The sequence below is a fragment of the Grammomys surdaster genome, unplaced genomic scaffold, assembly GCF_004785775.1.
Source record: "Grammomys surdaster isolate TR1022 unplaced genomic scaffold, NIH_TR_1.0 126035, whole genome shotgun sequence".
Lineage (NCBI taxonomy): Eukaryota > Metazoa > Chordata > Mammalia > Rodentia > Muridae > Grammomys > Grammomys surdaster.
In genome coordinates, this window is record NW_021620848.1 from 3269452 (window position 1) to 3295886 (window position 26435).

The window sequence follows — 26435 nt, forward strand, 5'->3', positions numbered from 1 at the left end:
ATTTTAGAAAGAAGTATGGCTCTTTCTCAGTAAACCCACATTGAAGAATGCTGTCTAGCACCACATTTAAAGCATAACTCATCATGGCAAAGGTTACTTCCAGTTACACCCTCTTGTCCACCTTCGCTTGTCTTGCTGGTAGGTAGCTACACTTCAGTAATTGCTAGTTCCTTTACAGAGACAAAGCTAACAAGTGGCAGAGCCTAGATTTGAGCCCAGAGACCTAAAGACTTGATTTCATTATCTTCCCCTGTTCTAGAGCTTTGTATGCAAATGTTCCCTTCCTTTCTGTCTGTACCTCAAGGCTTTCTCTGCTGTGGGCCTCCAGGTGAGCTGTTTTCCCACCATGTGGTATCTATCTAGCTCTTCATCAAATCCTAATGATTCTCTACTAAGCATGAAGTGCAGTAGTTTAGGATTTCTAAACTGCCTTTCCATCTTGCTCCCTTTTCTTACCCTTGGGACATGAAACAAGAAGACATGACTTAAATGCTTGATCCCACTTCCCTTTCCTTTATTCAACGTATTTTTAAAATATCAAATTCAGGTCCTGGCAACCTTCAGTAATAACTCATGAGGCTTTTCATTTTTAATGTTCTTAACGAGTCTATTGATTTTTGAATTTGAAATTTTTAAAGTTTATTGTGTGAGGTGTAGGACAGGGTCAGCTTTTGGTAGTTGGTTTGGTCCATCCACCAGGGTTCTGGAGATTGAACTCAGGTAGACACTTGTGCTTTTACCTCTGGAGCCACCTCACTGGCCTTACTGAAGTGCTTTATCCATTCCCTCATTATTCTTTTTGATGCATAGCTTGCCTTATCTTAGACTAGTGAAAGATTTTTATACTGTATCATTTTCCCTTTTGACATGACATCATGATTACTTTGAATACAAAGCTCATCTTGTATGTTTTCTAACCTGTACTGTGATCAGCAAATTCTCTCAAAGTGTCACAGATCCTGCTTCTAGAGAGACTATTTAAAGTCTGAGTCCTTCTACTGCAAACGTGCCATTTCTCTGATACATTCCTTTGCCCAGACTATTTTTTTATTCATTGATTTTTTTTTTTTTATAAATTTGCTCATTCAGGGTTTCAGGTGCATGTTTTGTTGTGAACTTAACTCTTTCTCGGCCATGTTTACTATGAGCTTTGGTCTTGACTATAAAGTGCTTATTTATCCATTTTTCTTACACTAATTTAGGAATGATACAGAAGAAGAACAATACATTACCAGATTAAAAGCACAGAGTTACAAAAGCAACTCTTTCCCAAAGGCTAATGGGTAGACGATTTGGAGAAGGTACTTCAGGTAGCCTAAGTTGTGGTGTTTGTGATTTACCCAGAGCAGGGCTGCAGGTGTTAGGAACTGTGAATTTAACCCCTTTGTTTTCACAGTGCTGACTTGTACATATTCAGTTTCTGTTCCAGATGATCGAGCTGAACAACGAACATGTCTCATCTGTGGGGACCGTGCTACAGGCTTGCACTATGGGATCATCTCCTGCGAGGGCTGCAAGGGTTTTTTCAAGAGGAGCATTTGCAACAAACGGGTGTATCGGTGCAGTCGTGACAAGAACTGTGTCATGTCCCGGAAGCAGAGGAACAGATGCCAGTACTGCCGCCTGCTCAAGTGTCTCCAGATGGGCATGAACAGAAAGGGTGAGTTGGTGCTCAGGGCACTCTGCCTACCCCTCATCCATTCTTTCATCTGCAACTGCTGTACTTTGTACTTAGTTTTTCACCATGCACTATATACTCTACAAACTTTTAAGAAATAATGACAGGAGTTTCATTGGAAAGGCATGAAGTAGGACTTGATGTCATTTTATGTACTAAAAGCAGCATACTCAGCCAGGCGGTAGTGACAGTGCAAGCCTTTAGTCCCAGCACTCGGAAGGCAGACACAGGTGGATCTCTGAGTTCGAGACCAACCTGGTCTACAGAGTAAGTTCCAGTTCAGTCAGAGCTACACAGAGAAACCCGGTCACAAAACAACAAATAACAGCAACAAAACCATAGCATACTCAGATATTGGATCTATTATTGAGAAGTTTTCTGGGAGTTATTAGCCTGAGATGCCATGACTAAGCTAAATCTAATAAGCTTTGAAGGATTGAGTAGAGAAAGCAAAGTAGCCAATTAGAAAGTTTTAGAAATGCCTAGGAGGGGCCTGGAGAGAGCACATAACTGCTCTTGTAAAGGACTCTGGTTCAGTTTCCAGCACCCATGTGTCAGCTCAGAACTGACTATGACTCCAGCTCCTGCGGATCTGATGCCTTCTTCTGCTCTCCCTGGGCAATTGCTCTCATGTGCACTTATCTCCTGCACAGACACATAACTTAAATTATTTTAAAATAAATATTAAAAAAATATATACTGGGATGGCAAGATGGCTCAGTCCGTAAAGGTGTTTGCCACCAGACCCCTTCACCTGAGTCTTATCTGTAGGACCTATATGGTTGTTCTCTGGCCTCCACAGGAGCACAGTGACATATATATATACCCCAGACAAATAAATAAATTTTTAAGTTTATTTATTCAATTTCATGGTATATGTGTACCTGAGTGTATATGTGTGCTTCATGTGCACATAGGAAGGAAACTGTGAGATCAGAAAAGGAATCAGATCCTGTGGAACTGGAGTTACAGACAAATGTGGGTGTTGGGAACTGAACCCAGATCCTCTGCAAAATCAGCCACTGCTTATAACCAGTGAGCCACCAAGGAGTCAAAAATGAGGAAAACCTGGGGAGTGGTGGTGCACACCTTTAATTCCAGCACTCAGGAGGCAGAGGCAGGTGGTTCTATCTCTGAGTTCAAGGCCAGCCAGTCTATAAAGTAAGTTCTATGACAGTCAGGGTTTCTTCACAGAGAAACCCTGTCAAAAAAAAAAAAAAAGAAAGAAAGAAAGAAAGAAAGAAAGAAAGAAAGAAAGAAAGAAAGAAAGAAAGAAAGAAAGAGAGAAAGAAAGAGAGAAAGAAAGAAAGAAAAGAAAAGAGAAAAAGAAGGATAGAAATGATGAAAAGCCAAATTGGAAGTGAGAAAAATAATAGGTAAGAAAAATGGTATTTTGAGAGCTTTATAATTGTAAAGAAAGATGAGAGAGTCCTGGCACGAAGCCTGATGACCTGAGTTCAGTCACTGCAAACCATATGCTAGAAGGAGCAAATCAACTCCTGACAGTTGTCTCCTGACCTTCACAGGTGTGCTGTGGCATGTACAACACACAGACACACAAAATAAATAGACACCCCCTCCCCCCAAAAAAAAGAGAAAAAAAGAAAGGTAAGACTTATTGAAGAATGTTTAGATAATGTAGTGTCTTACAGTTTATTCAAGAACTAATATTTATTTAGCACTTACATGTTCTGTACTTTGCCTTCATCATCTGTTGGATGCATACACTAATCCTATTGATTCTTACTCCCAGTTTACACATGAAGCTTAAGGGGCAGAAACTCACTTTGTAATACTTAGCTTAATTATAATTATGATGATTTTTAGTGATTTTTGAAGTTATAATGTGTTATTAAGCAGAGCTGTGCCTAATCACAGAGGCAATATACTGTTCCACGTATCTCCCGTGTGGCATAGCTATTTGCAGGTTAGAATCTGTGTGTTGGCTGTATGTTAAGCAAATACCATAGTAGGGCATTTGAAGTGTTGCCAAGATTGTTTCCTGCCTATCTTTGTGACTTCTCTGGCTGGAGGAAGGTCTCAGGGCCAAATGCTATGCCATTCCACATGTGCTCACAATGTTTCCTCTACTTGGAAGTCCATTATCTTCCCTACTATTACTTGTCTCCATCAGAAATCCTGGTCAATCACCAATTTCAGACCGGTGTGTCTTTCTAACCTCACCATAATTTGGCCCTTTCTAACCTCACCATAATTTGGCTTTATACTCCACTTTTCTCACCTTCCTTCATTGCCCAGGGCCTGTGAATGCTAAGTACCTCAAGCCTCACAATTATAGGATACCTTCTTATTAACATAACATCTCTGAAAACCCTAAGCTACAGCCCAGAGACTGTGACACAGGGACACAAACAGTTGCCTATTTGTCTTCCCAGAAGCTGGTTTAGTAGCCTTTAAGAAGGTTGCTGAGGGAAACTGCCACCTTCTGGTTGGTCTTGAGAAAGCGATTCTAAGTTTCACTTACAGAGGGAATATTTTGTAAGTAAAAAAAAAACTCTGAAACTTTCATGGCTGGTGATGCATAATTTTATTTATTTTTCAAAAGTCATAGACTGCATATTACAAAAAAGTGAATTTTAATGGATATAAAAAGTTAGTCAAACCAAATGTGTTGTGGTGGAGAGATATAGTCAACACTGTGAGGATGCAACTGGTATTAACCTGAATCACATAACCACACTGCGGTGGTGGGGGAAGGGAGCTGGCCTTGGAAAACAGTGTTCTAACTGCATATTGTAATGGTAAGGACAAAACAGTTGTATACAAACAAAGCACTCTGCTTTGTAAAATTGTTTCTCTCAAGGTTGTATGTAAGGAATTCTGTCTCTAATTGAATACTGTAGTTGAACAAGCAAATAAATACCCTATATTTGAGAAAGAGTCATCAATCAAGAAAAACTAAAATGAAAATTTGGGTCACAGTGGTATCAGTATGGGAATGATGGCTGGGTAGATGGAAGATTAGGTAGGTAGGTAGGTAGGTAGGTAGGTAGGTGCAGTGAATGGGTGAGTATACATACATGTATTTCTAAACTCTAACCACTGGATGAGGCTACACTGCGTGTGCACAGACACACACACAAAGCACCCAAGACAGACAGACACACAGAGAGGGAGAGGGAGAGGGAGAGGGGGAGGGAGGAGGGGAGGGGGGAGGGGGCGGGGGGAGGGGGCGGGGGAGGGGGGGGGAGAGAGAGAGAGAGAGAGAGAGAGAGAGAGAGAGAGAGAGAGAGAGAGAGAACGAGAACCCAAATCTTGTTTTAAGTGTCAGTAAAAAGAGTGAAATCTCCATAGAAAACTAGTTGGATGCAGGACTAGAACAAGAAAAATAAAACCCTGGAGAGTTTTAGAGTGCTTGAAAATAGAAGGAGCTCAGAGAGACAGTGAGGTGGAGAGCCTAAAGAAATGGCTTAATGGTTAAGAGCATTTGCTGCTTTTGCTTTTGCACTCATGTCAGGCAGCTCACAATCAGCTTTAAGTCAATCTCTGGGAGATTTAGGATCCTTTTCTGATCTCCACAGGAACCCACATACACATAATAAATAAGAAAAAAAGACAGTATGTGGGATTGTGTGAGTGAGCACACAGGGCACAGTTGAAAGGGCACAGAACTCAACTTGAGAGCTTCTAGGAACCACAGTGGTTCTAACTTGGTAATAGCATATCTCTAGATTTGTCTGTAGGCTCAGGAATAAGTATGTATATGCTCATACTGATAGAAATAACTAATTGAATGAACACAAGTGACCTTTCTTCCTTAAGAAAGAATCCCAGTATCCATGATAGAGATACAAGTCACTACTAGACACACAACAGTTCTGACTTATAGCCAAATCCACTGAATGGAGTTCAACAGAAATGAACATTGGTTTAAACAAAAGTGAATTCTAAAAGTAATTAATAACTAGAAATGGGAAATTGTTTCCAAGGAGAATTTACTTTAGCCAGAATGTTGTAATGAAGGTTGGTGTCTTAGTCATGATTACTATTGCTGTGGTGAAACACCATGACTTCAAAACCACTGTTCATCATTGAAGGAAGTTGGAGCAGGAGCCTGGAGGCAGGAGCTGATGCAGAGGCCATAGAGTGGTGCTGTTTACTGGCTTGCTCACAGCTTACTCTTCATGGCTTGCTTCATGGCTGCTTTTTTTTATGAAACCCAGGACCATCTACCCAGGGATATCTTTACCCACAATGAAGTCTGGGCCCTATCCCTCTCAATCACTGATTAAGAAAATGCTCTACACAGGGCGGTGGTGGCACATGCCTTTAATTCCAGCACTTGGGAGGCAGAGGCAGAGGCAGGAGGAACTATATGAGTTCAAGGCTGCCTACTCTACAGAATTCCAGGATAGCCAAGGCTATGCAGAGAACCCTGTCTTGAAAAAACAAGAAAATAAAACAAACAAGCACCCACTTTGGGCTAGAAAGTTGGCTCAGTAGTTAAGAGCAATTGTTATTCTTGCAAAGGACCCGGTTCAAATCCCAGCACCCACATGGAGGCTCAATACTTTTGGGTACCACACATGCATGATTATAAAGTCTTGCCTATAGCCTGATCCTATGGAGGCATTCTCTCAATTGAGATTCCGTCCTTTCAGATGACTCTAGCCTGTGTCAAGTTGACATAAGACTAGCCAGCATTGTTAGACTCACCAGTAAACATAGCGACATTGTTTACCCTGGTAAGATGATTCTGAGAAAAGTTCAGGCACACACACAGAGGTGAGAGTGTAGTGACAGACAGACAGACAGACAGATCCCGAGAGAGACACAGAATGAGCATGACATTCATTATCAGACTCAAGAGAAAACTTAGGAGCCCATATTGGAGGGCATTTTTTTCAAAATAACATTGTAGGAAATGCTGTTGGAAAGTGTCAAGGTTATGAAGACAAAGACTGAAAACTTGTTACAAATTGGAGAAAATAATAGAAACATTTCTAAATGCTGTATTGGATTCTGGTTTGGCTTCTGGGCAGAGAAGATATCAGTAGGAAACTGAAGAAATGCTAAGAAAGCTTTTACTTTTGCTAATAGTATTATACCAAATTAATTTTTTAGTACTGATGAATAGTGTATGGCTATACAGGGGATTGACAGAAGGAGAAACCTAGAGCATTCAGAACTAGCCATACCATTCTATAACTGTAACATTACCTGAAAATGTAAAAAAAAAAAAAAAAAAAAGGGCTGTCAAGATGGTTAAGTTGGTAAAAGCACTTGCTGCCAAGCCTGATGATGTATGTTCAATTCCCAGATCCCACCGTATGTAGGAGAGAACCAACTCCCACAAGTTGTCCTCTGACCTTCATATGTATAGGCACATACAGACCTACATGTGCACACACATTCTCTTATATATAACATTTTAATATAAAAAGTAACTTCGATTTGTTACTTTTTTGTGTGTTGTATATACCAATTTTAATTTTTTTTTTCTGACCTAAAAGCCAGTCTAGGATCACACATTGTATTTTTTAAAAAAAGATTGGCTGACTGATTAATTGATGGATTTTATGTATATGAGTGTCCTGTCTTCAGACACACCAGAAGAGGGAGTCAAATCCCATTACGGATGATTGTGAGCTACTGTGTGGTTGCTGAGAATTGAACTCAGGACCTCTGGAAGGACAGTCAGTACTCTTAACTGCTGAGCCATCTCTTCAGCCCTTTAAAAAAAAGATTTATTTTATTTATATGAATACACTGTAGCTGTCTTTAGACACACCAGAAGAGGGCATCAGGTTCCATTACAGATGGTTGTGAGCCACCATATGGTTGCTGGGAATTGAACTCAGGACCTCTGGAAGGGCAGTCAGTGCTCTTAACTGCTGAGCCATCTCTCCAGCCCTTCAACCCTTTTTTTTTTTTTTTTTTTTTTGGTTTTTCGAGACAGGGTTTCTCTGTGTAGTCCTGGCTGTCCTGGAACTCACTCTGTAGACCAGGCTAGCCTCGAACTCTCGAACTCAGAAATCCGCCTGCCTCTGCCTCCCAAGTGCTGGGATTAAAGGCGTGCGCCACCACCGCCCGGCTCTTCAACCCTTTTTTAAAATTTTTTTAATATCTCTATTATGGCCTTTAATTCAAATGGTTATTCATTTTCTTTGTCTTTAATAACATTGTTGATTTTTAAATCAAGTCGGTGATTTATTTTATGGATTAGTCTTCAATTTGAGTTTGTTAGTTCCTTTAGGTTACATAATTTGGGCAGGAATGTCATAGAAGTGATGCTACATCCTTAGTGTATATCAAACATAGCAAAAGCATTTGATATATTTGTTGCACTATTGCTGATATTAACTTGAATCAGTAGAATGAAATGATGTCACTTGTATAAAGGGCTCTGTAGATAAAGATGTCCCATTTATGGTAAGAAATCAGGATTGGAAATCTCCCAGGAAACAGATCACAGAGGATCTTGACAATCTGACAAGCTCAGATTTAGCCCCTAGACTATTAAAAGCCACCAACAGTTTTTGAACAGGGGTTTGGTGTAGGCTCTATTTTCTGGTTGAAGAATGACAGACATGTGAGGTCCAGTATAGGAAAAGTGTGCATGCTGCTTCTGTGCAAATAAAGAAACGCTGCAGCTCTGTTTTCATAGGCTAGGACTAGAACCTCAGAAGAGGCTCTCCTGTAACATTGAGCTCTGTGTGTTGATACAATTGGGAATTCAGGGTTAGCATCAGCTACAGTTAGCTTGAGGCAAGCTTGGGCTACATGAGACCCCATCCCAGCAAACTATAAAGAAAAAAATAATAGAATAAAGAATAAGAATAAGCACTTCAGAATTAGATTGAAGTTCCAGCTGTCATTTTTCCCTATGCAGCTCTGAGCAGGTGTCTGCCTGGATGCCTCATCTGAGAAATGCATGGGGAGTTGTAAGATCTAATGAAAGACTGTCTGACAGTGTATTATAGGCTTTGAAATAAGTTTTATTTTAACAAAGGCAAAGACAGTTTCATGAGTATTATTGTTAACTTTATATTCTTTTTAAAATCAGCTTTTTTTTTTTTTTTTTGAAGGGGTGGTGTTCAAGACAGAATTTCTATAAGTAGTCCTGGCTATCTTGGAACTCACTGTATGCCCTTGAACTTAGAGATCTGCCTGTTTCTGCTTCCTGTGTGCTGGGATTAAAGGCATGAACCACTACAACTAAGTATTTTAATACACAATAGAACAAATGTATAGTTAAGAATTTATATAGCATCTAAAAGTCTTATATTTTTACTATAAGACACTTGTCGTATAGGAAGTAAAACTGGGGAGAAGCCTAGATTCTAGGGCTGATTCTGCTGTTGAGTTTCTATATCTCTGTTGCTTTATTTTTCTGAGACTCAGTGAGAGTGGACTAATCTTGGGTTTTGCCCAAGATAATAGTATTTTAACACACAGTATCATGTGTACTTATTAAATTCTGAGATGAGTGGTCCTTTAAACAACAGTAAGGTTTGCAGAGTTTTTCCTCACCTTCAGAACAGTGAGTGTGAGATGTCTTCTGAAGTATGTCCACAGTTTTATCTGCCAGTGATAAGCCTTCCTTCTGAAGTGTGTAATCTTTGGGTGCACCAAGAATGTCTACTTGAAAGAAAATGCAACTCCTGTTAACCTTTCATTAATACAGAAACTGTCATATTTAGAGCGCTCATCTTTTGAGGTAGCACCCCCACCCCAAGGTTACTATAGCCAGACTTGTTTTCACATGGTGGGTTAGTTTACCCTTGGTTGTTGTTAGTACTGCTTCCTTCAAGCCCTCATCACAGTTTTTGAGAAATGCTGCAGTGGACCATATCACTCCCCTGAATTGCTGCCTGTCTCCAGGCTCATCAGCTATAATCCACATGATCTGACAGCCTTGGCTTCTTAGGGTCTGCCCATATTTGGTCTCTCTGGCCTCATTATTCACTATTCTTCCCACATATAACCCATCCTCCCTGAATGCTTTCTCCTGAGTTAACCATTTGGCTTTGAACTTTTCAGTAAACTTCTCCCTCCCTCCCTCCCTCCCTCCCTCCCTCCCTCCCTCCCTCCCTCCCTCTCTCCCTCCCTCCTTCCCTGCCTCCCTCCCTCCTTCCCTTCCCCCCCACTTTCTACTTATTTATTTTTATTTTTTTCAAGACAGAATGTCTCTCTTTGTACCCTTGGCTGTCCTGGAGCTCAAACTCCTAGAGGCCTGACTCTGCCTCCTATGTTCTGGGATTAAGGGAGAGCACCACTACTTCAGTTCACTCTTTATTAAACTTGAAGCAATCTTTTTCTACCTTCCTAAGTCCTCCTGTAAGATTCAGTTCAAAAGTTGTCTTTTTCTGAAGCCTTTCCCTATGTTGTGCCCCCGTATTAAGAACCTCCATTAATAGTAATGCAAAACATAGTGATACATGCCTTGCCTATAATGCCGCACATAGGAAGAGATGGCAAAAAGGAGTTCCAGTTCACACTCACTATATATAAGGTGTTCTCCTTTAATCCCAACACTTGGGAGGCAAAAACTCTAGGAGTTTGAGGCCAACCTGGTCTACAAAGCAAGTTCACAGCCTGTCTGCGTTACATAAGATTATCTTTAAATTTTTAATTGATTGATCAATTGATTAATAAAAAACCAAAACAATGATAATAATAGTAATAATGGTTGTTGATATTGTTTTGTTTGTCTGAAACTCTGGTCCCAGTGTATCTAGCACCGTTTGCCAGCCTCCCTAGGCACCAGGTACACTTAGTACACAAACATATGTGCAGGCAAAACCCCTATATTCATAAAATAATAACACCACCACCCCCACCTAAGTATCATTTGGGGGCTGGATAAACAGCTCAATGGTTAAGAGCACATTATGCTCTTCCAGAGGACCCAGATAGTTCCCAGTATCCACATGATGAATACAACTATCTCTAACTCTGGTTCCTGAGGATCTGATGCCTCTTCTGACCTCCATGGGCACCAGGTTGTGTGTGTGTGTGTGTTCCTTCAGCTTCAACTTCCTACTTTTCTAAGGAGAAATTAGTGAGGCCAATGTTCCAACTAATAAAAACTAAAAATTAAAAGCTATGTTCTCCAGGGTTGGGCATCTACCTGGATAGCAGAGTGCTTCTTAGCATGTATGAACTGCTTGGTTCAAGTCCCAGAAACACAACAATATGAAATAAATAAATAAAACCAAAACCTTGTCCTGATCCTTTAAATTAAACTTAGGAAAAGAATGAAATATATTTTATACTGCAATGTAGGCATTGTTCTCTTCTCCCACCAAACTCCCTGTAAAATGTCCCTCAGTCTTAAGATGTGCCATATTCTGGAGGGATATTTGTAACTGGGACTTGTTAACAATGTCAGCATTTTTGCTGAATATCTTGAATGTGTACAGTATGTATAATATACATCTAGTTAAGCCTTGGGGATCCAAAAGTATCTGCTGCTTATGAGGCAACTTACAGTAATAAAGTACACTATGGGTCTAGAAAAGCCTGTGTTTAAATCTTAGTTTCACTACTTACTACATTTTACTTTTAGCCACATGTATGTATGTGTGGTTGGTGGGTGGGTGGGTTGGTTGGTTGGTTGGTTGGTTGGTTGGTGGTAGGTTGGTGGATGGTTGGTGGTTGGTGGGTTGGTTGGTTGGTTGGTTGGTTGGTGGTTGGTTTTGAAACAGGGTCTAACTATGTGGCTCTGGCTGTCCTGGAACTCACTATGTAGGCTGGCCTAGAAGGCACAGAGATCAGCCTGTCTCTGCCTTACAGAGTGCTGGAACAGATAAGTTTTCATTTTGTTCATAAACAACCTTGAGTGTGCTTCTAACTGTCTTATGTTTCCTTCTAGCTATCAGGGAAGATGGCATGCCTGGAGGCCGGAACAAGAGCATTGGACCAGTTCAGGTAAGTCCTATACCCTCTCTCTTAGTGTGTTCTAGAAGCTTGGTAATAATGTAAATGCTCTTGTAGCTGTTTACCTTGATCTTCTCCTCTGCCATCTTTGCTTTCACTTTGGTAAAAACTGCTTTTATAATCTGAATGTGAAAACACTTTTAAAGTCTTTTTTTTTTTTTAATAATATGCATTGGTGTTTTGCCTGCAAGCATGTCTGGGTGAGGGTGCCAGATTTTGGAATTACAGACAGAGCTGCTATGTGGGTGCTGGGACTTGTACCTGGGTCCTCTGAAAGATCATTCTCTTAACCACAGAGTCATCTCTCCATCCCCCACTTTTAAAGTTTTAACTGTTGGAGTTAATGGATTCAAGCTCCTCTTATGACCCCTCAATGTTTCCTAAAATTTCATAGGCAATGAACTCAATTCTGATTCTAAACCATTCAAAAAGTTATTCTTCCACTTTGAGCCATCACTTAAAGTTATAGGTAACTTAGCCTGCCAGAAATTGGCAAAAACCACCTTGTTGTTTATGTTCTTAGTTGTAAAATAGGAATAATAATATTCCAGTCTGTCCCATAGGTATCTACCAAGTTCCTACTCTGCTGCTCTATATACTGTGGGCTATATACTGTCTAATGAGAGAGACAGATGGTAGATAGACACCAAGGTACGATGAGAGCTCAAAGAAGATGCCCAGGGAAGCTTCTGTTCTTTTTAGAGGCTGGAAACACTCAAGAAATGGTTCCTGAAGGTGCTTTTGAACTGATTCTTGAAGGGGAATGAAGAAGTAGGTGTGTTAAGAAGCTAAGCAAGGTTTATCAAAGCTAGAGAGAATGGACTGAAATGACCCACAGACAGATCCTTACAGAATCACAGAGGAATTCAATGAAACTGGAGCATTACACACGTGTTGTAGAGTGGCAGCAAATAAGGCAGAGTCCTTGAACTTTGATTAGTTCTCTAAAGAATGACCTCAGTTGTCTTTACCGTGTCTCCTAAGTAAAGCGTTTGTGGGACCAGCCTGCACTTCCTGTTCCTACTTGCTAGCAGAAGAGCCTCATGACTTAAGGGAATATTTTATGATACACTCATCAAATGAATTCCCAAGCACATGAAGAGCTGAGCTCAATTTTGTGAATTTTTGCTGTGTGCCAAGAATCAATCACTTTTGCAAATAAGGGAGAGTGCCATATAGAGATTTGCATTTCAGAAAAAAATACTTTGGGAATGGTTTAAAATGGATTTGCAGAGAGATGCACATATTCAAAGAGATACAAGTAATAGTTTGAAGTAGGACAATGAGCACAGATCAGAAGGGGGAAAGAGAACCATGAGATAGTTCATAAGAAAATTAATAGAATTTCTTCAGTTAAGTATAAGCAAATGAAAGACAAGAACCCAGAGATATGTACTGACATATGGGAAATTTCCTGCTGTGGGAATATACACAATGCACTAAAACCAGGGTGTACATATTTGTATGAAACTTCTAACTTTACTGTTTTGATTGGTTTAATCAAGCATTTTATGCCTATCATTTATCTCTTGAAAATTAATTTATTTTAATCTATACTAAAAACAACATGTGATTGCTTGCTCTCTCTCTCTCTCTCTCTCTCTCTCTCTCTCTCTCTCTCTCTCTCTTCCATGCATGGAGCGGGTGCTGTCGTCCATGTAGGCACTTGTAGAGGACAGAGGTTGAGTTTGAGATGTCTTTATTTGCTTCACTGCCTTATTTTTGAGACAGGGTCTTTCACTAAACCTCAAGCCTGCTATTGCTGCTACACTGCCTGACCAGAGCCCAGGCATGCACCTGCACTAAGATTACAGGGACACATCACTATACCTGGCTTCTCTGTGGCTGTTGGGGATCTGAAGTCATACCCTTTTACTTGCACAGCAAACACTTTAGTCATTGTGCTCTCTTAATTTTTAATATCAGTGTCTTTAACTCTGTGCCCAGCAGATTGGAGTTCTTTCATCTAGCAGGACCAAAAACTCTATCTGTTGAATTCACCATTCTTGCAGATGCTGGCTCCTTTCTTCTGGTTGCACAGGCTGCCTTTCAAGGGTTGATTGTTGGTTGTGCAGGAGCTTGGGCACAGTCCAGCTTCTCTAGTTTTGCTTTTGTTCCCTGAGCTTTTGATGTCTTTTTTTTTTTTTTTTAATTTAATGTATGAGTGCTCTGCTGCATATACATCTGCCTGCCTGAAGAGGGTATCAGATCTCCCAATAGATGGTTGTAAGCCACCATGTGGTTGCCGGGAATTGAACTCAGGATCTCTTAAATACTAAGCCATCTCACCAGCCGGCTTTTGATGTCTTATCCATGAAATTGTTCCCAAGGCCCTCCTTAAAAGATTTTTCTTGTGTTTTCCTCCAGGAATTTTACAGTTTCAGACCTTACATTTAATAAACTTTGAGTTGACCTTTATGTGTAGTGTAAGACAAGAAGGCTCTCTTTTTCCTGCTTTACTCCAGCCTGCATACACATAACTGCTGTTTGCCTGGCACTGTTAGTTGAGGAGATTATTCTTTCCCTACTGTGTAGTCCTGTGCCTTTGTTGAATATTATTTGACCATATACTTCTGAGTGTAGTTTATTGAGGTGTAAATCTGTACACCATGTTTTGATTACTGTAGCTCTGAAGTATGCTTTAAAATCAGGAAGTATGTAACCTCCAGCTGCGTCATTCTTTAAGATTATCTTGGCTGCCTGGAGTCTTTTTGCATATCGATTTTAGGATGCTTTTTAAATTTTAGTTTTAAGTTGTCTGGTCCACAGATATGTTCGTATGTAATTTGTGACAGTGGCATTTTATGTTTTTCACTGTGTAGGTCTTTTATCCTCTTATAACTCTGTTACATTTGTATGCTATTCTATGTGGAATTTTCTTTAAAATTCTTTAGATTGTTTATTGATAGCATATGGCAAAGGAATTTGTTTATGTTGGCTGTATATTTTACAACTTTGTTGAATTTATGGGTTAGGTCTAACATTTTTATAGGATCTTAAGAAATTTCTACTTCATGTCCTTTGTGAACACAGATAATTAACTTCTTTCTGTTTAGATGCCTTGCATTTCTTTTTCTTATTTAATTACTTGAGCTGGGATTTCCAGTATTCCATTCAATAAGAGTACTGAGGTAGGCACCTTTATTCTGCTCTTGAATTTAAAGGAAAATCTTTCAATATTCAACATCTGGCACTAGCTTTGGATCTTTCATATCTGACCCTAGTCATTCTTTTCATATTTAGGTGTAATAGATCATCTACTGTGGAAAATTCTTAAATATTTTCACAATGAAGAAAAAAATCCTCTAGTACAGTTGTGACCCCCTCCCCCTTTGGGAGGGTTGAACCACCCTTTCACAGGGGTCACCTATGACCATCAGAAAACATAGATATTTACATTATAACTTATAATAGTAGCAAAATTATTACACTTATAAAGTAGCAGCAAAACTAATGTTATGGTTGGGTCACCACAACATGAGGAACTGTATTAAAGGGTCACAGCTCTAGTAGTACCTGATGCATTCTTAGTGCTGTGTGAGTCTGCTCTGCCAGGGCACTCTCAGCTCATAGAAGTGTAAACTGTTCCTTTCAGAACTGAGACACCAATGCTCAGAAAAGCCATTCCATTTGCTGCTGTGTTTGTTTTTTATATAGGACATATTGTTTTGTTTTGTTCTCCCTATTTATTAATGATGTATTAGAGCAGTGATCTGTAAGTTCTCAACTGGGTCCACCTGCCTCTGCTTTCTGAGTGCTGGGGTTCAAGGTGTGTGCATATGCCCAGCTTGTGTTTAGCTGTTCTTAATAAAGGAGAGATGGGGTTTTCATTTTATTGAAAAAATATTTTGTGTAATATTTTATAACTTTATCTTGGGTTAACTTCCAAGTCTGTCTGACTTTGACCTGCATACTTCTTTGCTCTAGCTGCAGTGTGATAGCCATGAGAGCTACAAAAAAATAATATTACCTCTTTTGCAGGCAGATAAACTGAAACACAGACAGCTTGTGGGACTTGACTTGCCCAGAAGCATCTAACTGGGAAATAACAAATGAAGTCTGAACCAGGTTAAGCATTCCCAACAAGTTCTGTCCTCCATGTTGTCGGTGTATCCGTGATTGCACACAGTCCTGCACCATGGGGTTACAGGAGAGCAATGGTCCAACTCCCAGCTGGAGTGAACTGTCTTCATGGGTCAGCTCTTTGCACCCAGCCAGTCTGTCTCATGCCCTTCAAGCTCTGTTCTTGCTGTCACCACCATCAGTCAGTCTGCAATTATTTCAGAGTACTAAGGACCCTTAAAAGAAAAGCTGGAGTTTGTTTTTTATGTATTTATGACGTAATTTTCAGAAACAATTACTCCACTTTAATGTATACACCAAACGATTTCAGACCAACTCCTTTGTTTATCTGCTAGTTAAATCTTTCTACCCTGTAATCTCATTAACATTTGGTTCTTTTTTTTTTAACTTTTATTATTTCTATGTATGTTTTTACACTTGTGTGCCCATGCATGCTCACATGTGTGATATGTGTGTTTAAGCATAGTTCATAATTCATTGTTGGAGGTTAGAGGACAGCTTTGTAGAATCTGATCTCCCCTTCCACCTTTCTATAGGTTCTAGGGGTGGAACTCAAGTCCTCAGGCTTGCAGAGCACGCACCGTTACCTGCTGAGCCCTCTCACTGGTCCTGCTAGCTTAGATTTCTAAAAGCTTCTGTTTATGATCATAACAGTTAAGGGTTTTCTCAGAGACTACTAGTGCAGATAAATATGCAACTTTGAGCCAGACAGGCCTGGGAGAAAATGGCCTTTGAGGTTTCCATAGAAACAACATATAAAAATTCCTCTGGCTCTTCCTCCTTAGTACTTTGCTGTGTTGACTGTGACTAGATAGGCTTCAACCCTAGGTTAGAAACTGTATCAAAGATAATTTGTTCTCTATGGAGTACCGTATTGATTACTAACATTTCTATTCCTTCCTTATACCCCTGACCACATCTAGGCTCACGATATGACTTTAATGTAAGCTGTGATTCCTCAAGTTTTATTTAATAGACTTGGGGATATCTTTCTTTAAAAAAAATCCATATGAAAGTACATATTAGTACTTAACAAATAAACACTTACTTACTCAATATCCATTTATTGAGTACTTCTTTTCTAGGTCCTATTGTGGTCTTAAGTATTACAGAGGATGTTTTGTAATTTGTTACTGTAAGTGTTCTATAATAATGACAGCCCAGTATCGTGGCACACACCTATAGTCTGAGCTACTTTGAAGAGTAAAGTAGGAATCTAGGAATTGAAGCTTGGGCACTATAACAAGACCTTCTTTCAAAAGAAAGAAAAACCCCAAAATGATGATATTTTGATTCTCAGTGCTTCCAGAGTTGTTACTCTTGTTAGGCCCTTTTCTAAGTATCTTATTTGATTAATCCTCACAAGAATCAAATGAAGTAGGGCTTTTGTTCTATCTACCAAACAGATAGAGGTACTTGGCTTCAGATAATTCAGTAACTTTCCCAAGATTGTGCTACAAGTGGTATATTCTGAATTTGAACACAGGTCTGCCTCCAGAATTTAAACCATTAACCACAATACTGTACTTCCTTTCTCAGAATCTACATAGTTATGGATAGGTAAATAACAGATAATTTCACAAAGGAGAGAATACTTATTATTGGATTGGGCAAGTAGGAGATTGTCATTGGCAATGGAGTTTCAGTTAGGAAAGTGAAGACTCAAAAGTGGCTTGAAGGTAAAGTAAATGGCCAAGAGGAAAGTAGTAATAAACCATGCTTCCTAGATTGTGTCCAAATATACTGGGCATAGCCAACGAAGTCTGACAATTATGAGAGACCTTGAGTATAAACCCTGATTCCTAAAGAGAGAACAGAAGGTATCTGTGGCACCAAAGCTAACATGTATCCATTTCTTGTCAAAGATATCAGAAGAAGAAATTGAAAGAATCATGTCTGGACAGGAGTTTGAGGAAGAAGCCAATCACTGGAGCAACCATGGTGACAGCGACCACAGTTCCCCTGGGAACAGGGCTTCAGAGAGCAACCAGCCCTCACCAGGCTCCACACTGTCATCCAGGTGAGCTAAAACCAAACCCAGTATCATCATCTAGGTCCCATACAATGAGTAATCCTCCAAATAACTGCTGGTAGAGTACTCCTCTGCCCAACTGTCTCAGCCTTCATGCCCTTGGGCCCTCAGGCTCAAGATGGTGTAAGGTCAGGTCTTTAACAAAGACCAAAACAAAACATCAGCCATCTCTTTTGCAGACTGCTAAATGCCACTTCTGTGCATGTCCACTTCATTTAGCAGTAACATTTCAATAGACTGTTGAACTAAGCTACAGTTTTTCTGACTTGCCAGAGTTGTTGTTATTGTGGAATTCAAGATTAAAGCCTCTTGAGGGAATCATGCTTTCTTAAGTTAGCTAATAGTTGTAAGTATAGCTTTGAGCTACCTTAGAAGGGCTCCTTACCCCAGAAATCTTTCATATAAGACAAAAATTAACAGATTTTTTTTTCATGAACTGTCACAATAGGGGACTAGAGAAATGAATCAAAAGTTAACAGCACTGGCTGCTCTTCCACTGGTCCTGAGTTCAATTGCCAGCAACCACATTGGTAGCTAACAACCATCTATAATGGGATCCAGTAACCTCTCCTAGCATGCAAACAAAACATGCAGACAGAGCACTCATATAGATAAATAAGTAAACTATCACAGAGTAGATCGAGCCTGTGGAGATAGCTCAGTTGGTTAAAGTGATTGATCTGCAAGTGCGAGGCCCCTGCATTCAATCCCCAGCACCCACATAAAAGCTAGGTGTGTGAGGAACAAATGGATTTTTGTCTCCTCAGTACTAGAGAAACAGGAGGATCACCAGGGCTCACTGGCTAGCTAACTTAGCTGAATGAATATGCTCCAGGTCCTGTTAGACCCTGTGTCAAAAGCATAAGGTGGAGAGAGGTTGAGAAAGACATTTGATGTCAACTTCAGGCCTACATACAATGTGCACAAACACATACACAAATGATAAAGGAAAGAAATTCTCTTTTTTAAAAAGGTCATTTCAGGACAAGCAGGGCTTCATAGAGCTGGTCTCCAAACAAACAAATAAATAAATAAAAACGTTAAAGGTCATTTAGTTACTATTTTAGACTTTGTAAGCCTGGCCTGGGTCCCAGCTCCCCACCTCTGCTTTAGTGGCTCAGAAGCAGCATAGCATACACCCTATATAAAGCAGTGAGTATGGCTTTATTCAAGTAAAACTTAATTTACCAAAAATAGATCCTGGGCTAGATATGGCCTATAGGTGCAGTTTTCCAAACTCAGTTATAGGAGATACATCCAGGAAAGCTAAGTGATTTTTAAAATGTTAATTAGCAACAGGCTGGTGAGGTAGTTCATCAAGTAAAGGCACCTGCTCCAACCCTGACTACCTGAGACAACCCAGAGCCCACATGGTGGAAGACGAGAACTCCCATAGTTGTCCTTCCACACGTGCATTGGGGTATTCACTCACTCATGCACTCTTGCACACATATAGATATATTTTTTATAGTTAATTGGGAAAATGGTTAGGTTTCTCTGAAGGAGACGAAACAGGGAACAATCTTCTTCAGAGGCAACTAGAGCTTTTTATTCCATTCAGTTGTATCCCTGTTCTTTCTTTTTAATAGTTAGGGACTTACGGACCTCAGGATATACTCCGTGCTAGACACTAGATTAGGGTTTTAGACTAATTAAGTCCACTTAGCCTATCCTATGCCATTGTTTTCCTAACAGTAAAACAACAGTAATAGCATACATTTTTGTCACCATAAATTACTAGTATATATTAAAAATTCTTCGAAGCTGGGCCTTGTGATGAAGATCTACTGTCCCAGCTATCTAGGAGGCTGAGGCTCATGAGCTACAAAGTAAATTCAAGGTTAGCCCTCCAACTTAGTGAGACCCTGTCCCAAAATATGTTAAAAGAGAGCTAGTATATAGCACAGTAGCAAAGCACCTGCCTAGCATGAGCAAGGTGCTAGGTGTGACATCAGTACAAAGACTTCATCCAATTCATAGTTACTTATATCTCCCTATTCTGCTGGTCACATGGTGAGCCCACAGAGAATCCTTGTTTTGTAGGTGGAATTTAATAGCATAGACATGTATGTAACCTTTCATTCTGTTCCATACCCTGATTATTCACAGACTTCATGACCAGAGAACAACTCATCTCCAACTTATTTTCACTGAGCAGGTATTCAACCTGCCATGGCTTTTCCTGATGTGAAGTTTTTCTCTCCAGTAGGTCTGTGGAACTAAATGGATTCATGGCATTTAGGGATCAGTACATGGGGATGTCGGTGCCTCCACATTATCAATACATACCACAACTTTTTAGCTATTCTGGCCATTCACCACTTTTGCCCCCACAAGCTCGAAGCCTGGACCCTCAGTCCTACAGTCTGATTCATCAGCTGATGTCAGCTGAAGACCTGGAGCCATTGGGCACACCTATGTTGATCGAAGATGGGTGAGTGAATTCTGTCCTATTTGGCCCCTTGTAGTCTCAAAATGTCCCTACTATGCATCACTTGTATCCCAGCTTTATCACTGAAGGCTTCGGTCCTTCATGTTTCCTTAATAATATTTTCTCAGAGAAGTCAGGTTACTTTTCAGTCCCTGTGAAATTGAGATAGCAGGGCCTTCATTTCTCATTGGGTCTAAGTAAACCAAGCCCTGGAATGTTCTCTCTTGTGCCTTCTGGCACAAAATCAGGCTCTCTGTCAGGCCTAGGGTTTTTAAATCATTCAACCCCTAACTGGTTTTGACCTGTCTATATCCCTAGCCAATAGGACCATGACTGACAGCCTCTGGTGTAGGCCTGAATACGTGGAAGACATCTCAGTCTGCATTTAGTTCTACTTGAGTAGAAAACATTGGTTGCTAGAACCTTTTTTTTTTTTTAACTGTAATCAGCTTTATTAAAGATACTTTTCATAAACAATCATGGTATTTCAGGCAGGACATGGGCAGACAATCAACAATATACAAGAACTTCCAAATTCCCTTCTTGTATAGACTACCGAAATCAGAAAGCCACTATAAAACCCAATGAAACCTTCATTCAACGCTTTGAAAACGGGGAGTAGCTTAGAGTGAGGGTTGACAGTTCACATTAAGGATGTTGTTTAACAACTTTTCACAAGCCGACCCTGACTTTCAGGAAATGAACATGGCAGAATTATCAATCTGTAGATCCACAATCTTTTATAAAAGGAACCAGTGCTCTTCCGAGAACACTCAGTGATGTCACTGTAAAGTCCATATCGCCCAATAGACTGGAAAACCAATTTTGGGGGCCAGGTTCCAACAGGTCTCTGGTCTTAAGGGAATTAAGTCTGTTGATGGTACGGGGGAAGAGCATATAAGAATGAATTTAGAGTTTCCCAGACCACAAGGCAATTTGTTGTGCCTTGGTGGCCACCTATGTCAAGACCAGGACGTCTCTCCTGGAAGCCAACAGAAGCCTTTCAAAATGATCGAGGAAAGAAGTTTTCGTCCTCAATCCAGCTTGGGGGATGTTTTGTTAGTGACACATGATCTCCCCCCCCCCCAACAATGAAGTGTTCTGTGTGCTAACAATATAGCTTAAAAAAAAAAGTAAAACAAAATTCTGCATTTTTATAAAACTTGATAAAAAATAGTATTTCAAACTGTACAGTAACCAGAAGTACACAGTTATCAAAAATGCACACACATCACTTGGCGTCTCCGGCACCTTCCTCTTTCTGTGCCTGGTCTGTTTTTGCATCTCCATTTCTGCAGGATTATTCACATCCTTGCCCACATCGGCTTTCCCCTTCTTCCCCTTGGGTACCTTCTCTCCCTTCTTTGCAGGGGCCTTTTTAGGCTTGGGCTCTGGCTTTGGAATACAGGTTTAGCAGACAATCTTGCACATCTTCTCTGTGGCTCGTCCTTCACCTTGGCTTTGTCTCCTTTAGCATCCCTTCAGCCTTTCTTTTGGGCATGGAGGCGGCAGGGGACGTCGGCGCTGAACGCGGGTATACAGCAGTGCGTGGGTTTGGTCCGTCTGGGGGTCGTCCTCGCTGCTTCTTCTGGGTTGCTAGAATCTTAATCTAATGCCTCCCAGAGGGTATCCTGAAATCTTAAACTAGGCTCCAGTTTCAGAAATACCTACAGGTTAAATACCTACAGAAAGGATCTCACAAAGCTTTTGTCTATAGTGTATGAGGAAGAGGGTGGCAAGGGGAACATGGACCTTGAGAAGAGTGAAAATGAGACTCAGAGACCCACCTTGGGCTACAGAAGTAGTTTATAGGAAAGGCTGAGCAACTCTGGTTCCTGGACCGTCACCACCAGGGGGCACAGTGAGAACAGGAAAGGCTTCTGAATGCCTCTGTTCTCCTCAGCATCTCTTCTGCCTCTGGACCTTGGGCATGTTTGGCTTTGGGTTTTGTTTCTGTTTTCCTGCATATGTAGGTGTTGTTCCTTATACTGAGTATGCTCTAGACTCACCCCATTGAAGTTTAGATTGCTAAAATTAGAACAAGAATGAGTAAGAATTTCTTCTAAGACTTGAAACATCAGAGAACACCACCATTAAGAGTGATATTTCCTCATAATTCCAGAAGTTTCTAAGCCCCCTTTCCCCTCAGCAGCCTCTTCTCACCAGATCATCTCATTGTGCCCTCTCCCCTTCCCCACCTCAGTTTTTTGCTGGCCTCATCCCTACAACTTTATAAGAAGTTGAGTGAAAATGGAAATCTATGGTCAAGGGCAAGAGGCCTACTACCAAGGAATACCCTTTCCTGTGCGTCCTAGCCTCACTCTCTGGCTGGTAGAAGTGACTCTGTCCTGTCCCTGTCCCCAGGTATGCTGTGACACAGGCAGAACTGTTTGCTCTGCTTTGCCGCCTGGCCGATGAGTTGCTCTTTAGGCAGATTGCCTGGATCAAGAAGCTGCCTTTCTTCTGCGAGCTCTCAATCAAGGATTACACGTGCCTCCTGAGCTCTACATGGCAGGAGCTAATCCTGCTCTCGTCCCTCACCGTTTACAGCAAGCAGATCTTTGGGGAGCTGGCTGATGTCACTGCCAAGTACTCACCCTCTGACGAAGAACTACACAGGTGAGAGCGCTGACTGGGGAGCTATCCAGAATAACCAAACTACCATCCTCCGTGTGAGGCAAGGCTGCCTAGCCTCCAAAGGAGGAGCATTAAGTCCCACAGACCTAAATTGTAACCCTTACCCTGTCACATACTAGCTTTGTGTTGTCAGCCAGACATAGGTTCTAAATGGGTAGATTAGGTCGTACAGTAAGTCCCTCTCCCACAAAGCGAGGATGGCGAGTGAGTGCCATGCAGTCAGACTGGAAGAGTGCTAAGCTAGTGCTTTAAGTGTTTATCTAGATTAGTAGGATGGTATATCTGAAAAAAAAAAATCTAAATTCTAACCTTAAGGGACTTGGAAGTCATCTTGGTATCAGTTGAAGGCAGCTTTATATTACTGATACTCTCACAGCTCGTGGTAGCATAGGTGCCATTGTACTTGTTTAGGATGAGGAAGTTGAAGTTCATAGACTCCAGTCCTTAAGGGGTTTAGATTTCAGTCTACAGCCTAGCCTTGAGCTTGTCCCACAACTTGGCATCCCCACCCCTACAGCCTGCCTGACTGCTTAGGCTCTGCTGTGGTACCCGAGGCACAGTGAAATATTAGAGCATAAGACTGACCAAGCAGGCTCCTGGCTGTTGTTTGCCTTAAGGTTCTCTTATAGCTGACCAGCATCTCTCACTCCTTCTCTAGAACAGCTCTCTTCCTCCATGCTGTTTCCATAACCTGTCCAAATTCTACTTCACTCACTTTCTTTGAAGATCTAGAGCAGATGAGACCCTTGATTTCTGATCCCCAAATTAAGACAAGTATTTCTTTCAGTAATTTCTCTGGCTTATATTAATTTATTCATATGGAATATCTTATATAGCTTAATTCACATTTAAATATACATTTCAATAAACCACCTTTTTTGGACAGTTTAAATAATAGAAGTTATATGATTTAAAGGTACTCAGAACAAGGATAAATGAGATATGGAGAAGATAGGGTACTAGCTTCTATAATTCTCTTCACAGGTTGGGGGGTGCATCAGTTCCCACCATCCTATATATTACATAAAAACAAGGCCCACACTTAAGGAGAGAGCAAAGCTTCAAGGCCATTAGGAGCTCTGCGTACAGCTGAGTGAGAATCTAGAAACTAGCTCTCTCCCTTGCTTTTCTAGCATTACTGTGCTTACTGTCTTTAGGGTGCACCTACCTGACATATTGTCCTATAAACAGATGACCTAACCCCTTGTCTATAGTCTCTAATTTATTGTTTATATCAGATTTCTGGCTCTAGCTCATAACTTTGGATTGAACAGCTGTTTGGATAGCAGTAAGCTTGCTGTAATACTGTTGGTTTCTAGACTTGGCCTCAGAGAGTCCAGCTTCCCTGTTTGCCTGGGATCTACTAGCTCTTCCTGGGACTGACTACCTGTGGTGGTGGTGGTGGTGGTGGTGGTGGTGGTGGTGGTGGTGGTAGAAGAAGAAGAAGAAGTAGAAGAATGATCAGTCTCTAAGTTCTGCTCCCTGAAGCATAAACTGTTTTCCAAGCAGATACTCTGCAGGGATTACATATGTTTGGTGTTGGGGACAAGCCTTCTAGGAACAGAAGCCATATAGATAAAGTATCTGTTTTTCGTTCCTTTTTCTCTGCTTCTTTCCCTCCCTTAATGTCTAGTTCCATAGATTTAAACCCAGGGTCTTACAAGTGCTATGTAAGTGCTCAATCATTGAGATGACATCCCCAACCCCTTCTCATTTATTTTGAGATAAGATCTCACTAAATTTCCCAGGCAGACTTCAAACTTAGAATTCTCCTTCCTCAATCTTCTGAGTACCACACCTAGCTTAGACATGGTTTAAGTTCCAATTCTTATTTTATAGTAGCAGATACAGTCTATAATGCAAGGTCATATTGAATAAATTTCAGAGGGTATAAGGATTATTTAAACACTGACTAAGGGAAAGGGCTGTACTTGCATACTTGGCTTACCACAAGAATAGAGATTTGAGCTGCATTTTGAAGTGAGAATTTTCTAAGTACAGTATAGAGGGCAATATGAAGTCAGGAGACTAAAAGGACTCTTATAAGAGTTGGGCATGGTGGCTCATGTCTTTAGTCCTAGAACTGGGCAGAGGCAGGCAAACACTGAGTTCAAGGTTAACCTGCTCTACAGAGCGAGTTCCAGAACAGCCGAGGATACACAGTAAGACCCTGCCTAGAAAGAGATGGGGAAGGGAGGGAGGGAGGGAGGGAGGGAGGGAGGGAGGGAGGGAGGATGGATCACCTAAAAATAATCTTAGGTGACTATATGTTTCCAAAATCATTCCTGAGTATTAGGATATAGGGAGCAGAAAACTGAAGGAAGAGAAGTGAATGGAGACAAAAGTATAGACACGGCAGTTCTCAGAGGTGCACTTGAAAACGTACATACCTGTAATGCCAGCACGTTTGGAAATGGAGTTAGGAAGAGCATGAGTTTGAGGCCCACCTAGACTGCATGAAACTTTGGGGGGTGGGGGGGTGGTTGTTTTTGTTGTTGTTTGAGGGTTTTTGTTGTTTGTCTTTCGAGAAAGGGTTTCTCTGTGTAGCATACTGGCTGTCCTGGAACTTGCTCTTGTAGACCAGGCTGCCTTAAACTCAGAGAGCTCTTCTTCCTGCCTCTGCCTCCTGAGTGTTGGAATTAAAGATGTACACCACCACCTTCTTTGGTTTTTTTGGTTTTGTTTTTGTTTTTTTAATAAGAAGAAAAGAAGACTTTGGATTTGATGTGTTGGACAGGCTGCGTTAGAGAAAGTGTTTGGTGTGGGCAAGAATAGACCACGGTTGAGTGAGAGGCTACTCCATATCCATGGAGAGGAAAACAAGGCGGGGTGACGCAACAGTGACTTGGGAATAGAGGGCAGCACCAAGCTAGGGATGTCAGGGATGTGGCTTCAGGAGGACTCTGAGTAAGGAAAGTTGTGGGCCCAAGTTGTCTTAGCTAGGACCAAGCCCTGAGAAGAACATGGTGGGTGATAAAAGCCATTCTGTGTTGGCATGAGTGTCTTGAAGTCTGAGTTGCATACAGGAAGGACAAGGAGGTTGTCAGATCTGGAAGTTGAGCCTCTGGGGTTAGGTTAATCACTGCCAAGCATCCCCTTGCTGCTAGAATTCCAGGGTGAGGAGTCTAATTGGCCATAGCTCTTCCCTACTTTGCTGTACCACTCCCACTCCCCCAGGCAGCCTTTGCTTCTTCACAGCTCTGAGTGTGAGTGCCTGCTGTCAGGAAAAGGCTTCCCAGGTGATGCATGGCCAGCTCCTTTTCTCTTCTCAATACTGAATCAAGTTTATGGTGCCTACTCCTCATCAGACTGTTATCAGACAGAGAGCTAGACAAATGTGATTTAAAGCAGATTGTAGCACCAGCCAGTGACTGCTCCTAGCCCTAATCAACACCCTTTCACTCCCTGGAGAAGATGCTTTGAGTTAGATGGACTTTAATGGGTACTAGTTCTCCAGCTGGGGAAACACAGCCATTTTGCTCCTTCTTACAGAAGAATGACAACAATAGAGACACTGCGAATGTTAAACAACCAACAGGGTTTGTTGCACCAATTTTATTATTGTTTTTTTTTTTTTTTTTTTTTTTTTTTTTTGTTTTTAAAAAAAGGGTTTTAGTTTTTTGCCCCGGGTGGTCAGGAACACACACTGTTGACCCGGCTAGCCCGCAAAG

The 26435-nt window shown here is 41.0% G+C and overlaps 1 protein-coding gene across 2 annotated transcripts in view; it reads left to right on the forward strand.

The window, feature by feature from the left end:
- Window positions 1–26435, forward strand: part of Nr6a1 (nuclear receptor subfamily 6 group A member 1) — a 185656-nt gene that overhangs the window by 146474 nt on the left and 12747 nt on the right. The window contains exons 4-8 of one of the 2 annotated variants that reach the window (XM_028754692.1): window positions 1418–1660; window positions 11517–11572; window positions 17530–17684; window positions 19906–20130; window positions 22492–22746. In XM_028754692.1, coding sequence (XP_028610525.1) covers window positions 1418–1660; window positions 11517–11572; window positions 17530–17684; window positions 19906–20130; window positions 22492–22746 — 934 coding nt within the window. Of the gene's footprint in view, window positions 1–1417; window positions 1661–11516; window positions 11573–17529; window positions 17685–19902; window positions 20131–22491; window positions 22747–26435 lie in introns of both variants that reach the window. The other variant, XM_028754693.1, reaches the window with a different exon arrangement.